At 40.1% G+C, this 15,070-nt stretch overlaps 1 protein-coding gene across 23 annotated transcripts in view; it reads right to left on the reverse strand.

The window, feature by feature from the left end:
- CREB5 (cAMP responsive element binding protein 5) overlaps nt 1–15,070 on the reverse strand; it is a 400,244-nt gene that overhangs the window by 102,729 nt on the left and 282,445 nt on the right. For all 23 annotated transcript variants that reach the window (XR_009758052.1, XM_061585909.1, XM_061585921.1 and 20 more), the window contains 2 exons: nt 4,015–4,141; nt 792–902 (listed from right to left, as the gene is read on the reverse strand). Coding sequence is in view for 22 of the 23 variants with exons in the window: in XM_061585909.1 (XP_061441893.1) it covers nt 792–902; nt 4,015–4,141 (238 nt within the window). In the remaining variant the exon portion in view is untranslated. The remainder of the gene's footprint in view (nt 1–791; nt 903–4,014; nt 4,142–15,070) is intronic.

The raw sequence follows: 15,070 nt of genomic DNA on the forward strand, positions 1-15,070 counted from the left end.
GCTTGAGGAATTTCATCTTTGTGAATTGTATCACATCTAACATGCGAATCAGAACTTAATTATCCATCACCTTTCTCACTTCCTGAATATTCCAATGCAGTTATTGGCTCAAAAAAGTGTATCAAAATACATTTTAACGTACATACTTTAAGAGCAAGTATACTTAGAAATGCACATTTTGAGAGAAAATATGTTTAAAACATGCATTTAAATAATGTTCTCAGACATTTTTTTTCTTAAAAAATATCACAGATTAATAAGGGAGTGGGACCAAATGGGCTTTTAGTGAACATATGGAAAAGACATATGTCATTAATAGACTGATTTGCCATCACTACTTTTTCATATTCTAAGGTCCCAGGATCGATGCACACAGGAGAAAGCCATGCACAAAGCCAAACAAACAAAACCCCATTACATATGCTCAGGCAAGAGAATCAAATATCCATTTCTTCAAGCATCCACTGACACAGACTGTTACACCTCCTTCCACTCTACCAAATATTTTCTCATAACCATAAAACAACCTTCCATGGATACAGTTCTAACCTTCAAATACTCCAGCAAAATGTCTTCAACTAACAGCCTAATGCCCATCATCATCCATCAATTCACACTGAGTCACAAAAAAATCTACTGAGCCACCCCTGCTCGGAACCCGTTTACAGCAGACACACAATCATATGAGTAGAAATTAAATATTCAGCTTGCCCTCGGAGGTCAGCAAATTAACAGCATAATAATAATGCTTTTAAACAGATACACATATAAACATGTTTTCAATATTTTACCATTTTGGCTTCTGAGTGCATTGGAGGGACTTGGGGTGAAGCACATGGATTGCTGAGGTTTGGGCCTTGCATTCCCATTATATTGGAGTTCATGGACATCTGTCGTTCCATCTTGAGAAGGATAAAGAAAAATAGATCAGATAGTATTTGAAAGGTAAAATAAATTTTCAAAAGGCTTTCTTTAAATGGGCAAGAGCAAGGTTTATTGTGTCCATCCAGGATGGCAATAACTTTGCTGACTGCATTTATCTAGTTTCAGAAAATCTAGCCAGTAACATTGTTTTGTCCGACAATCAATAAAAAAAACTGCCTCTTCACCAGAAGAACAAATTAGTTACCTAGGCTCGACATTTTCTGTAACGGCTTTCCCTTCCTTTTAAAAAACAGTACCCTTGGTTAAGTGGCTTTTAAAACATCACTGTATAAAATTATGGCTGATCTGTCAGGAGAGCCCAAACTAACTTGTTTAAGGTATATATAAAAATACATGATGTAGAATGTTTGAAAATTGGGGGCTTTTCCCACTGGAGCTTTTGAACCTGGCAACAGGGGGGAATTCACATGTCTGCTTTAGATTACTGTTTGTTGTTGCTTGTTGTTATGTGCCTCCAAGTCAACTACGACTTATGGTGACCCTATGAATCAGAGACCTCCAAGAGCATCTCTCATGAACCACCCTGTTCAGATCTTGTAAGTTCAGGTCTGTGGCTTCCTTTATGGAATCAACCCATCTCTTGTTTGGCCTTCCTCTTTTTCTACTTCTTTCTGTTTTTCTCAGCATTATCTTTTCTAATGAATCATGTCTTCTCGTTATGTGTCCAAAGTATGATAACCTCAGTTTCATCATTTTAGCTTCTAGTGATAGTTCTGGTTTAATCTGTTCTAACACCCAATTATTTGTCTTTTTCGCAGTCCATGGTATCTGCAAAGCTCTCCTCCAAAACCACATTTCGAATGAGTTGGTTTTTCTCTTATCCACTTTTTTCACTGTCCAACTTTCACATCCATACACAGAGATCGGAAATACCATGGTCTGAATGATCCTGACTTTAGTGTCCAATGCATACAGCAAAACAAAAATGATGTGCCTAGTAATCATCGTGCAAGATAAATGCTTAAGAATTGTTTACTTTAAAAGTATTGTGTTATTTTTAGTGAAACAATATGGCTCCTTAGAAGTCCAGTCTTTTTGCGGGGTAGATGCAGCAAAAATGAGGGAAAGAGACTTGCAGGGGGCAATGTATCTGGCTGTTCTGCCCCTATGATTCATAGGTAGTTGAATTGGTGGCACATCTATTGTACAAGGATTTAACACAGCTATTGATAGTAACCTTGGTAACTCCTTACAGGAGTCACTCTTCAGTGTTCTATATATCTTTCCTGTTGGCTGATATAGATAACTGGGTGACAGAAAAAAACTGCTAATATTTTAGTAGCTGCCATGCCTACAAGAAAATTCCACACATATTTTGCATTTAAGCTGTATTCTATGCATCCCAAAACCTGGGATTGTTTGACTACTTTACTGAAGTTTGGAAATTGTAATAAAGGTGATAGATAGATAGATAGATGATAGATAGATGATAGATAGATAGATAGATAGATGATAGATAGATGATAGATAGATAGATAGATAGATAGATAGATAGATAGATAGATAGATAGATAGATAGATAGATAGATAGATAGATAGATAGATAGATAGATAGATAGATAGATAGATAGATAGATAGATAGATAGATAGATAGATAGATGGGCAATGCTAGCTCTTCCATTATGAGCTTGAGCAAAAGGCAGTATCAAAACATAGTAAACATTCCGTACTTCATGCTGCTACAGCAGTTACATACTGGTCCTAAATGGCAGTTCTGCCTTTTCTGGAGGATTGGAACAATTACAAGGACTTTCAGGTTGGAAAGCACATACAGGAACTGCAATGCAAAGCACATGACCTGAATGTGGCTTAACCACATCTGTGGCATTTTGTTAAGGAAGGAGGACCTGAATTTCATATGACTTTAATGAATGTAAACCACAAATATACCAGTGGTGAGCTGAGAATTCTCAAATTGAACTTTTGGCTTCAATTGGGGAATGGGAGACAATGAGGACATATTCAGGCCACCTTGTAAATGGCAACAAATTTGGGGGAAATTATGTAAAAAGTTGAGGGACCTATCAATTGTGGAACACAACTTTTTATTATTTTCTTTTAATGTATTAGTGCTGATGCTCGTTGTAGTGGGGGAAACTCTTCTCAGTAGCTACCTGCATTTTCCTACCCAGATATTCCCAGATGCAGCATTGTTCCAGGCTGTTCTGGAGGTGAAGGTGGGGAGCTGCAGGCAGCTACATAAAGGAGACCACTACTGCCACAGGTGGTGGTGTTCAAACAGTAAAAGAAAAAGAAAAAAAGAAAGCTTCACACCTAAAATGGTAAGATGTTCAAAGAATCCTACTGCTCCCAAATGCTCCACTCAGGCTCTCCACTTGTAAATGGGGTGCAAATTTGGGAGGGCCATTAGGGCTCAGCACTAGAATATAGCTCCACAAATATAGGATTGGCTCTAAAGACATGTAGAATCAATCAGGGATTTAAAGTGTAATCCTATGCCTGTCTGCTCAAAAGTAGTTCAATGAGACTTACTCCCAGGTAGGTGTGAATAGGATTGCAGCCCCAGACTTGTTTTTCTCAAATAGCAACAACCCTCATTGCGTGGCAATCTGTTTGTGAAATGAATTAGACTATTAAGAGCAATTTGTTATGCATGGAAGTTAGCTGTTCAAAGCCAAACATTTCACAGGGCCAGCACAAACCCGTGGGCAAGTAGCTTGTTGGTCTAGGGCATACTAAATTTCATTGGAAGTGAAATAATACCTTGCACAAGTTTCTGATTTAAAATTGTGGTATTATTTAATTTTCTGCTTTTAATGAAGTGTCATACATTTATGGTATGTGGTAATATGTAAATAAATGCACATCTATTTAGCGTTAAATATTGTAACCTACGTTTGCTTTCCCCTCTCTTCTCTTCCCTCCCCATCCCTTTTTCCTTTGTGCCATGTCTTCCTGGATTGTAAGCCTGCAGGCAGAAACTGACTTATTTTAATTGCATGTAAGCTGCTCTGGGAGACTACATCTGAACTGTAAGTTAAAAATACCTTAAATCATCATCATCATCATCATCATCAAAATGTTGTATAAAGAACAGGTATACTTACAGGCATCAAAACTGCAGAGGATCCAGGCATGGTAGGATTAGGTAGTGTCCCAGGCATAGAGGCAGGCATTGGCTGTCGTTGCCGGTTGTGAAGGTGCAGTAATGATGATAATGAGCCTGGGACAGGCCTAGAAGTAAGGGAGAATAAACAGAGCTGAAACACATTCAAGCAAAACTCAAACACTCAAATTTTAAAATTGCACATTGAAAATCAAAATTGTGAATGTCAAACATTTTAAAAATCCCTATGGTATTTGAACTTTCAGTTCAGAGTAACTTTGTTGTTTCAGGTGGCTGGTTGAAAGATTTCTGGAAAGACCTTTTTAATATTGCAGTAAAGTCTCTGAAAAATGTTCTCAGAAAGTATAGTTTTGAGACTGAGACTGCAATCCTATACCTACCTGCCTGAGTGTAAATCCCATTGAATTCTTCTGAGTAGACATGTACAATATTGTGCAGTTATTTCCTTATTATTTTATGGTAATTTTCTACAATCTCCAGTACTCTGCTCTGAATTCAGTCTTTTTTTGGACAGAAAATCAGTGATGAGTAATATTTTTTTTATTTGCATGAGGAGCTTGACTCTTCTAAACCTGAATTTCAACTTTTAAAGAATTTGATTCAAAAGGTGATTTTTTTTGTTTAATTTAAAAATGCATTTATTTATTTATTTATTTTGTATCCCATCCTTCCTCCCAGCAGGAGCCCAGGACGGCAAACAAAGCACTAAAAGAATTTAAAACATCATAAAAACAGATCTTAAAATACATTAAAACAAAATAGCATTAAAAACATTTTTTTAAAGAAACAACTTTTTAAAAGGGTTAAAAACATTATTAAAAACATATTAAACAATTCTGACACAAATGCAGACTGGGATAGGTCTCAACTTAAAAGGCTTGTTGAAAGAGGAAAGTCTTCAAAAGGCACCGAAAAGATAGCAGAGATGGCGCCTGCCTAATATTCAAAGGGAATTCCACAGGGTAGGTGCTGCCACACTAAAGGTCCATTTCCTATATTGTGCAGAATGAACCTCCTGATAAGATGGTATCTGCAGGAGGCCCTCATCTGCAGAGCGCAGTGATCGACTGGGTATATAAGGTGTAAGACAGTCTTTCAGGTATCCTGGTCCCGAGCTATATAGGGTTTTGTACGACAAAACTAGAACCTTGAACTTTGCCCGGTAGCAAATGGGCAGCCAGTACAATTCTTTCAGCAGCAGGGTGACATGTTGGCGATACCCTGCTCCAGTGAGCAGTCTCACCACCGCATTGTGTACCAGCTGCAGCTTCCGGACCAACCTCAAGGGCAGGCTATCCTGGTCCAGAAACGGCCGCAGCTGTCTCACCAGCCAAAGCCGGTAAAAGGCACTCCTAGCCACTGAAGTCACCTGGGCCTCAAGCGACAAAGATGGATCCAGGAGCACCCCCAGACTACGGACCTGCTCTTTCAGAGGGAGTACGACCCGGTCCAAAGCAGGCAACTGACCAATTATCTGGACTCGGGAACCACCAACCCACAGCGCCTCCATCTAGGGCTTTGTACACCAGAAATGAACCTTGAACTTGGCCTGGTATCAAATGGGCAGCCAGTGCAATTCTTTCAGCAGTGGGGTGACATGTTGGCAATACCCTGCTCCAGTGAGCAGTCTCACCACCACATTTTGCACCAGTTGCAGCTTCCGGACCAACCTCAAGGGCAGCCCCACATAGAGTGCATTACAGTAATCCAGCCTAGAGGTTACCAGTGCGTGGACAACAGTGGTTAGGCTATCCCAGTCCAGAAATGGCCACAGCTCTCTTATCAGCCGAAGCTGGTAAAAGGAACTCGTAGCCACGGAGGTCACCTGGGCCTCTAGTGACAAAGATGGATCCAGGAGCACCCTCAGACTACAAACCTGCTCTTTCAGAGGGAGTACCCATCCAAAGCAGACAACCGACCAATCATCTGAACTCGGGAACCACCAACCCACAGCACCTCCGTCTTGCTAGGATTCAGACACAGTTTATTGGCCCTCGTCCAGCCCACCACAGAGTCCAGGCAGCAGTCCAGGGCTTGCATGGCCTCTCCCGATTCAGATGTTACAGAGAAAAAGAGCTGGGTGTTCTGAGCATACTGCTGACACCTCGCCCCAAAGCTCCTGATGACTGCTCCCAAGGGCTTCATATAGAAGTTAAACAGCATGAGGGACAAGATGGTACCCTGCGGCACCCCACAGCACAGCTGCCAGGGGGCCAAAAAACAGTCACCCAATGCTATTCTCTGAGAACGACCCTGGCGATAGGATCGGAACCACTGTAAAACAGTGCCTCCAATACCCAGCTCACCAAGTCGGCCCAGAAGGATACTATGGTCAATGGTATCAAAAGCCGCTGAGAGATCAAGCAAGAAAAACAGGTTTCCACTCCCCCTGTCCTTCTCCTGATAAAGGTCATCCATCAGGGCGACCAAGGCCAATTCAGTCCCATAACTGGGCCTGAACCCAGACTGGGATGGATCAAGATAATCTGTTTCATCCAACAGTACTTGCAGTTGCTGCGCCACAACCGTCTCAATCACCTTCCCTAAGAAGGGGGTATTTGGAACCGGTCAGTAGTTGTCACAAACCAATGAGTTCAGGGTGGACTTTTTCAGGAATGGTCGAATCACCACCTCTTTCAAGGCGGTTGGAACCACTCCCTCTCGCAGTAATGCGTTGACCACACCCTGGATCCACTTGGTCAGACCCCCTTGGCAAGCTTTAATAAGCCAAGAAGGGCAAGGGTCGAGAGGACACGTGGCATTTTGCCATCTTTGGGGAAACCATGACATCAGCTCTCAAAGTGACACCACCTTATGGTGTGTAGTATAAAATAAAAATAGCTTTTCTTGTGTCTAGCTATGCTAAACCTGATCACCGTAGTTTTCTTGTAACTTATGCATTTTTCACTTAGTGGGGATTCCAGCGGCCAACTATCTAATGAACTGTATGCTAAAGGCTTCCAGCCACACTCAAAAAGAGCACATCTTGCATTTTCCAGACAGCATTCGAGCTTTGGAAAACACTAAAACGTTAGATTTACAGTAATTAACAATCAGATTATTATTAGAACAGTAGGTGCCAAAAGCGGATAATAACCGATTAAACCCTATTCTGGACAAGCATAACAGTACAGTAGCATCAGCATACAAAAGCAATGTATGTTAACATTAGATAATTTGAGAGCATGAGACTCAACATTATGAAGAAATGGGGCCAAATTGTTTTAAAATAGATTAAAAAGAAAAGGGGCTGACTAACAAACTACTTAATTTGTATTTATTTGTAGTAATTATCAGAAGTTGTGTTTTATATGTATTTTAATTTTTGTGGCTTTTTATACTGATTTTAATCATTTGGTCTGTGACCATAGTAAATTATTCATTCAGACAGACAGCATTCCCAAAAGTAGTTGTACTTTCCGCAAACAACTGAAGACATTCCTGTTTCTGCAGGCTTTTCCAGCTGAATGAAAAAGTCTCTGCCTTAGGTGTTCATTTTGTATTGTTTTAAAAACTATCCTCAGTTATTTTTCTGTACTGCTTTAAAAACTATTTTTAGCTGTTTTAGCTGTTTGTAAATCACCATGACACACATGTAGAAAGCAGGTCATAAACTGAATAAATAAAACAAATGTATTTGCTTTTTGTCTTTCAAAAGTTGCCAACCCTGTGGCACCAGCACACCTCTCTTTGTGATGTCCTCAGGCCTCATTTTGTGAGACTCTCAAGCCCTCACCTTGGGAGTCTCTGGCTTTGGGTTGCTTCAGTAACCCTTATGCCAAACTATAAATAAGTTTCCTAATCATGGTTGGGTGTCACATCTGAATTAATCCTACATATTTATTTATTTTATTTTTCACCAAAAGGTCTCAAACTGGTTTCTAATCATAATAAAAAGGTAAAGGTGTCCCCGCACTTATAGTGCGAGTCGTTTCCGACTCTTAGGTGACGTCTTGCGACGTTTACTAGGCAGACCGTATATGTGGGGTGGGATTGCCAGTTCCTTCCCCAGCCTTTCTTTACCCCCCAGCATATGCCGGGTACTCATTTTACCGACCACGGATGGATGGAAGGCTGAGTGCACCTCGACCCCTTTTACCAGAGATTCGACTTCCTCCTTCCGTTGGAATCGAACTCTGGCCGTGAGCAGAGCTTTGGCTGCATTACCGCCGCTTACCACTCTGCGCCATGGAGGGTCTGTCTAATCATAATAAAACAATCCAAAAAAGTTTTTAAAAAACAATAATAAATATAATCAATACAATAAAACTGTTGACTTATGAGTGAGGACTGATTCTGGTAAAATACAGTACTCCCTGCTGTCCAGTGAGTTGGGTCATGGTAGATATATATTCTGACCTGAAGGGCAGCTCACAGCTTTGCTTCAGAGTCAGTTTGTGCTGGCCCTGGCCAATGTTTTGATAAGATATGGATGGTTACAATCGCCCTAACTGGGTGTTGTTACTTCTGACTTATGCAGATTATAGATGAAAGAATCTGTAAATTTTGGTTTCTCATTTTTCCAGTCTGAAATTCGATTCTCCACATTTCTGCAGCAATTTGCATGAAAAAAAAGTTCATGAAAACTGTTCAGCATTTTAATGCTAATTTAGTACTAACACATATTTTTGTAGGCAGTTTTAACTAATGCAAACATTTTTGCAAGCAATTTTTGCTAATAGAATGCATTTTTGTATGTTATTTTCACAAATATGTTTATTTATATGCACTTTCCCCTAACAGATGCATTGGCTGGAGAACTGCAATGCAAGATTTGGATACTTCGGAATTTCAAAGGATAGCTGTGTTCAGTTCTCATATTGTTTTGGAAAGTGTTAATTTGATAGATTCAGCTTTAAATGGGAACTGAATTGATTTGATTTCCCCCCCCCCCAATATATTTTAAATGCTTAAGTTTGGTTGTTTAAAATATTTTAGAAATCATAATTTGTGTATATGCCAAACAGCATATGTACATACTCATACATTAGTGATAATGATGAAGACCCTGTTGGTCGAAACACATTTGGATTTACTGTATTGAGATAAGATAGATTAAGTTTGTTTGTTACTTTTTACATTTACATTTGTTATAAATGTACATTATCAAATCAGTGTTATATCATTTTAATTTTTTTATCTCAATTTGTTTTCTATCAAAAGTCCATTAGTGATGTTGCCATCCACATCCTTTGGGGAAGTTCCATAGCCATGGCAAAATCACTGAGAAGGTTGTCTCGTGTCCCAGCAAGCAAAGTCATGTCAACTGATCTCAAGGTACAAACTGGCCAATATGGAGAAAAGTATTCCAATATATAGAGAAATGCTCCATCAGATATCCAGATCCTAAGTCACTAAGGGTATTTATTATTCATCAGCACTGACAGCCACAGTACAATGATATGGTGCTTATTTTGCAGTTGTTACTTAAGTCAGGCCTGATTTTTTCCCAGAATGCCACTTCTGAAAACTATGGATAATTAAATGGTTTGTTTACTTTTGTTGATCACCACACCCTGAAGCCACATCACAAGCTGATATTTAAGTACTGCTCAGTTTAAAAGCCAGCTTGAAATGCTAGGAGCAGTTGTTGGCTGAAAGCAAAAACGCAAAACCAAATTCTGCTGTGTATGCCCAAACATTTGCATGCACATCAAGGGGTTTACTGTATTAGGGCTTTAAGCTACAGTAAACTCTACCACTGAATAAGGCATTTGCAGATTGGCATGAGCCCACTGTCTGTCTTTAGAAAAAAAAACGTTTAACATTTGTGACTCATTGAAACTCATATTTTTATGTAATGGGAGAGCTGATTCTCAAGGTGACTAACATAAAAGAAGCAGCTCCCAGATAACTGCCTAGAGCCCCACAGCCAGCCCTTTCTGTACTGCTTACAGGCCCTTTAGAGAACTCTCTACCTTCATAATAAACCTAGGTGTTAGGCCATTTGACAGAAACTTGTTTTGGCTTGACTTGTGCCATTTGCACAGGTAATTCTCAAGAGCCCATATGGTTGGAATTTTACTTACATGTTCCAGAGCCAAAATGTTTTCTGAAATTGATTGAATGAGCCTGGGAATAGGCGTCTTGGGTAAAAAGGAAATTATTTGTATATATTAAAAAATAGCAAATAAGCTACCTGCTGTCCTCACTCTTACCCTCAGCTGTGCTAGTATGCATCTGTGTTGCAGTTGGGGAATTTACTGTTTTTGTTGGTTCTTTTCCCCCACACACACAATTTCAGGGCCCAATTTTATGTGTACTCATTAATAAAAGAATTAAATAATTGTGGATGCACAGTCTAACATTTAAATTAGCAGGGATACGCATGGGGACCACATGATCCCTCTGTCTTTATGGTAACAAATCCAATGAATTAGTGCATCTGATACCCAAGAAATCTGGTATCTGGAAGCCAGAAGTAATCAGCCTGTAATAAATAGCCAGAAAGAACAGGTCAAAGTTCAGAAGAAAAGTCTTCTTAGTTCTTACCAGTGACACCTCAAAGATTACTGTTATTCCTATATAATATTTACAAAGCACCAACAGTGTGCTGGGTACTATACAGATCACACTGGTGATATATATGTCTGGCCACAAAGCTTGCACTCTAATGCAATGCTATCTTAACTTTCTCATCCTACGAGTTCATGCATAAGGCTGCCTGCTATATTCTACAGGAATACCAGGCAGTCACCAATCTAATTATTTGTACATATAAAAAAAGGTTTATTAACATTTTCTTCTAGCATGATTAACCACTCAGAGGTTTTTCACAATCAAGCTGTTTGCTGGTCTGTGACCATAATATACGACTTGACAATCAAGCAGTATATAATTTTTGTTAAATAAAATAAATAAATTAAAGAATGGTTCACTTAATCCTTTATCCTTACACTTTTTACTTTCTGTCCTAACCACAATGAATAAAAAGATGTAAAAATCTGAATGAAAAAGTGTGATTTTCAAAATTCTGTTTGGCAACATTGTGAATGTATCACATGACAGCATTGGGCCCAAGCCTGACACAGTTACTGTGCCAGTCTTAATTGCCTCCTATTCCCTCACCTTCTGCATGGCTGGCAAGCTCAGCAGGGATGTGGATGTGGCAGTAGCCCCACCGAGCAGCAACTGCGGCTAGGATTGCAGTCTTCGTCTTGCATGCATAGTTGACTATTTGGCATGGAATGTGAAATGTATGTGCATTCTGAAGCGCATCCTAGTTAACATCCCATTAACAATTAAGCAGTAAAGATGGAGATCTGCATCAGATGCAGAGATTGTGCATATGATCGCGGCTGCTACAGGCAGCTCTCTCATGCGTGGCTGGAATGGCACTTTCTGCCAGGTGGTGCAGGCACCTCTGCAGTAAACAGTGCTTCGGGTGCCCTGGAAACACCGTTTACTGCAGACACATCTGCTTGAATATAGGGGAGGATGGCAAAGAGAGAGACCAAACACAGAGTGGTGGTGGCGGCTGTTCCTTGCCTACCTGCTTGAGTATATGGAGAGGAGAACTGTGCTCAAAGCTTTGGATTGCTCTATCAAGATGCTGCATGATAAACGAAAAAAAGGCAAGGCAGGCATCCTTGGATGCATTTTGGAAGAAGGGTTCAAGTGGTCCGTATGCAAGGCTTACCTGACCTGGTTGTTTCATTTCAGACATGCGTATTGTTAGTTTTGAATAAAAAGTTTTTCTGAAATATGTTGAACTGCTCTTCTTTTTTGTGGTGTAGGAGCCTATCCCTATTCTTTCCATGTTATTCCTATTGCTGGTACCAAAGTTTCTGTAAAAGAAGTAATGTCCAGGAACGCATATACTTCATTAACTGAGATATTACTGTATATGCAAAATATATATATTAAATGTAAAATATGTACAAAAGCCTCATTCTGCAGCATAATTGTATAAGTATTAACACATACATATTTTACACAGTTACATGCATTGTTATATGTACCTGTTTATGTGCTGGTTACTTTATGAAACTGTGTGTATATGGCCAGTATTCAATACTAGTCCAACTCACAAGTAGACCCATTGAAATTAATGGACATAACTCGGGTTCATAAATTTCAATGGGTCTACAATGAGTAGGACTTGGTTGAAGACAACTCTATGTGTATAAAATACATACAATAAAGCATATAATATGTGAGAACTGCTCACATTTGTAGCTGAACTGGTATAAAAATAACTGTTCTCATTGAAATTAAGGAGCAAGACAAGAATTAGAAAAATCAGTGTGGATAAGCTCAATATCTGGATTTTCAGAAAATTCCATCCTTACTCTGTTTTAACACTTTCCATAAAGTGAATGTGCTGATATAAAGTGGCACATATATATTGTATGTGATCTGCATGAACTTCCTGCAGCATTTATGTTTGATTAACTGACTTCAGGGCCAGGAAGCCAAATGCATGTAACAGATTGTAGCGATAATGTTCATGTACCTTCCCTATAATACATCAAGTGCCGATGTATCCATATTTGCAAGTATACGTGCATCTATGAACGGCTGATGATATAAGCAGATCAAATGAAACTTGTCATCACAGGTATAGGGGCTACAATTTCCCCAAGAACTGCGGCATGCTGAGAGGGCAGGTGTAACCTTTTCCTCCACAGCTGCAATCTGATGAACAACCTCCATCCTGAAGCGGCTACAAGCCCTGGGAGGAAAACCTCCATTGGTGTGAATGGAGGCTTCCTTCCTGACACTAATAGTAGGTTTGGGAAAAGCAGTTACGTTGAGTCTGCAACGATAGAGAAAAGGTTAAACTTTCCCTTTTCTGTGGTCCCAATGAAAATGCCACCCAACATCTGTTTTTTAAAAGAATAACACAACTGCAAGTGATACATTTATTGTCATGTCTGTGTCAATGCTACACAATATTTTTTTCAAATTGTGTGCTCAAGGTATTTACTTATTAAAAAAACAGATAGAGGGAGAAGAACCATCTTTCTTCCCTACCAGTCCTACAGGGCGTACAAGTATTTTATTGTCTAATTTTAAGCCCAGACCCATCTATATTGGTCATTTTGAAAAGAAACCATTTTTTTATCCCTACAGTTGAATTTTAATGCAAAGGCATGTAAACACTGCTTGAAACCTGGATTTTTTTAACTGTATAAATATTTTAAATAGTCTTTCAAGTGATTATGTATATCAGTATTAACTTCCCAAACAAAGCAAAGGTTTTCCTCTTTAAATGAGAAGGCAAATTACAGTAGACTCATGAAAACAAAGACCCAACAGTCTCTCTAGTGTAGGCTTGTTACCATGAGCTAATAATTCCAGACTTTAAGCAAGCAGAGTCTCCTTTACTTAATAATTGTATGCCTCTAGGCAAAGCATTTCTACTAAAAACTATTGAGGCACAGAACAAGGCAAGGTGTGTGAGCTAATGTGGGATTGTTCAACCACTAAACCAACTCTTGTGGCACCTAGCCTGCTCTGCACTGACAGATTATTTCTCCACATACACTTGTAAAAACACACTGCTTAAGGTTAAAACCCCTTTCAGCTTTTCTTTTCAATTAAAATGTCAAATAAGACAGGACATGCTTTCTCTGTTCCCCAACATTATCATAGAGACTAAGGTGAAAGTTACAGATCCCCCTCCTCTAGAGAGAGTTGCCTGATGATGGAAAAGTGGCTCCTACTGCATGGGCCCCCATCCCCAGGATCTGTAACAAAGGCTTACTGTGCCAATCCTCTCTTCCATGATATTTGACAAGCCAAATAACCACAAACCAAAACTTCTCTTAGAGTGGGGAATCTGTGGCCCTCCAGATGCGGTGGTCTCCATCAGCTCCAGCCAGCATAACCAGTGGCACGGATGATTGCAGCTGTGGTCCGTCAACAACTGGAGGGCCACAGGTGCCCTGTCCCTGTAGTAGCCACGTGCTCATTACAGTTCTGTGTATTTCCAATGAGACATGGCTATGCTCAAGAGGATACATGAGAAACATCCTTGGCAAACACCTGGAACATCACCAAACTCAAAAGTAGAAATCTAGCTAGGCTTATGCAAGGCTCCAGTCAAACCATTTGGAATATGGGGAGCAAGCATCATGGAAGCACACTGCACATGTGTTCTCAGAAGATTAAGTAACAGCCAGCGGAGGCTGGTCCATCAGGGAAAATGGGACAGTGGCCCATCAACCTCAGACTGTCTTCAGCCGTCTTCCTACCTACAGCTAGTTCAGGGGAGGCTCAACCTGTCAGCTCCTCCTCCACTAACTCAGCATGACCCTTGTAGAAGTCAGCAGGGAAGATGATGGGGGCAAAACTAGAACTAGCTGGCTCTACCTGGCATCGACTCTGGCTCCACCAAATGTTTGGGCTTCCTGCCTTCTGACCAACTAGTCACAACTGGCACCAGTCACCACTGGTAACAGCACATGACTCCGTGAGCTTTGCAGTAAGTTGTAGATAAGGTGTTGGACTTGTGCTAGGAAGACCTGGGTTAATGAAGATCACTGGGGGCCAGTCATTAGCTCTGAACCTATTTCACAGAGTTGTTGGAAAGATAGAAAAAAGATAACCCTAACTACAGCATTCTTAGCCCCTTGAAGGAATGCACAAATCACCATAATCATTTCCTCTTTCTAGTTTTCAGTATTGGACTGGCCTTGCTTATGTAGCCAAAATGTTACCATCCATGCACCAAAGGGAGGTTTCAATAGAGCTTAGGGGAACATCAAAATTATTTAGGAAAAAATGCTAATTGAGGAACCCCAAAGCCCAAGGAGGTCTGAGCATATTAACTGGCCACAGAATGCTGACTGACTGTTTTGGGGGAGGGTGTAAAAACAGGTGGAAGGGGTTTTTCTGTAGCATGGTTTGGCCACTGCAACACTTTGTTGCAAATCATAATGATAATCATGCTGCAATAGTTGGCATTTGTGCCTGTGTTCTTCCACTTCCCCTGCTGAAAGAAATCACCACTATACACAACAGACGGCACTACTGTGATCTGTGAGCAGCTCAACAGTTCACACCTGACAAATGCTGGATGAGCTCAATGA

This window comes from Rhineura floridana, chromosome 10 (genome assembly GCF_030035675.1).
Source record: "Rhineura floridana isolate rRhiFlo1 chromosome 10, rRhiFlo1.hap2, whole genome shotgun sequence".
NCBI classification, from domain to species: domain Eukaryota; kingdom Metazoa; phylum Chordata; class Lepidosauria; order Squamata; family Rhineuridae; genus Rhineura; species Rhineura floridana.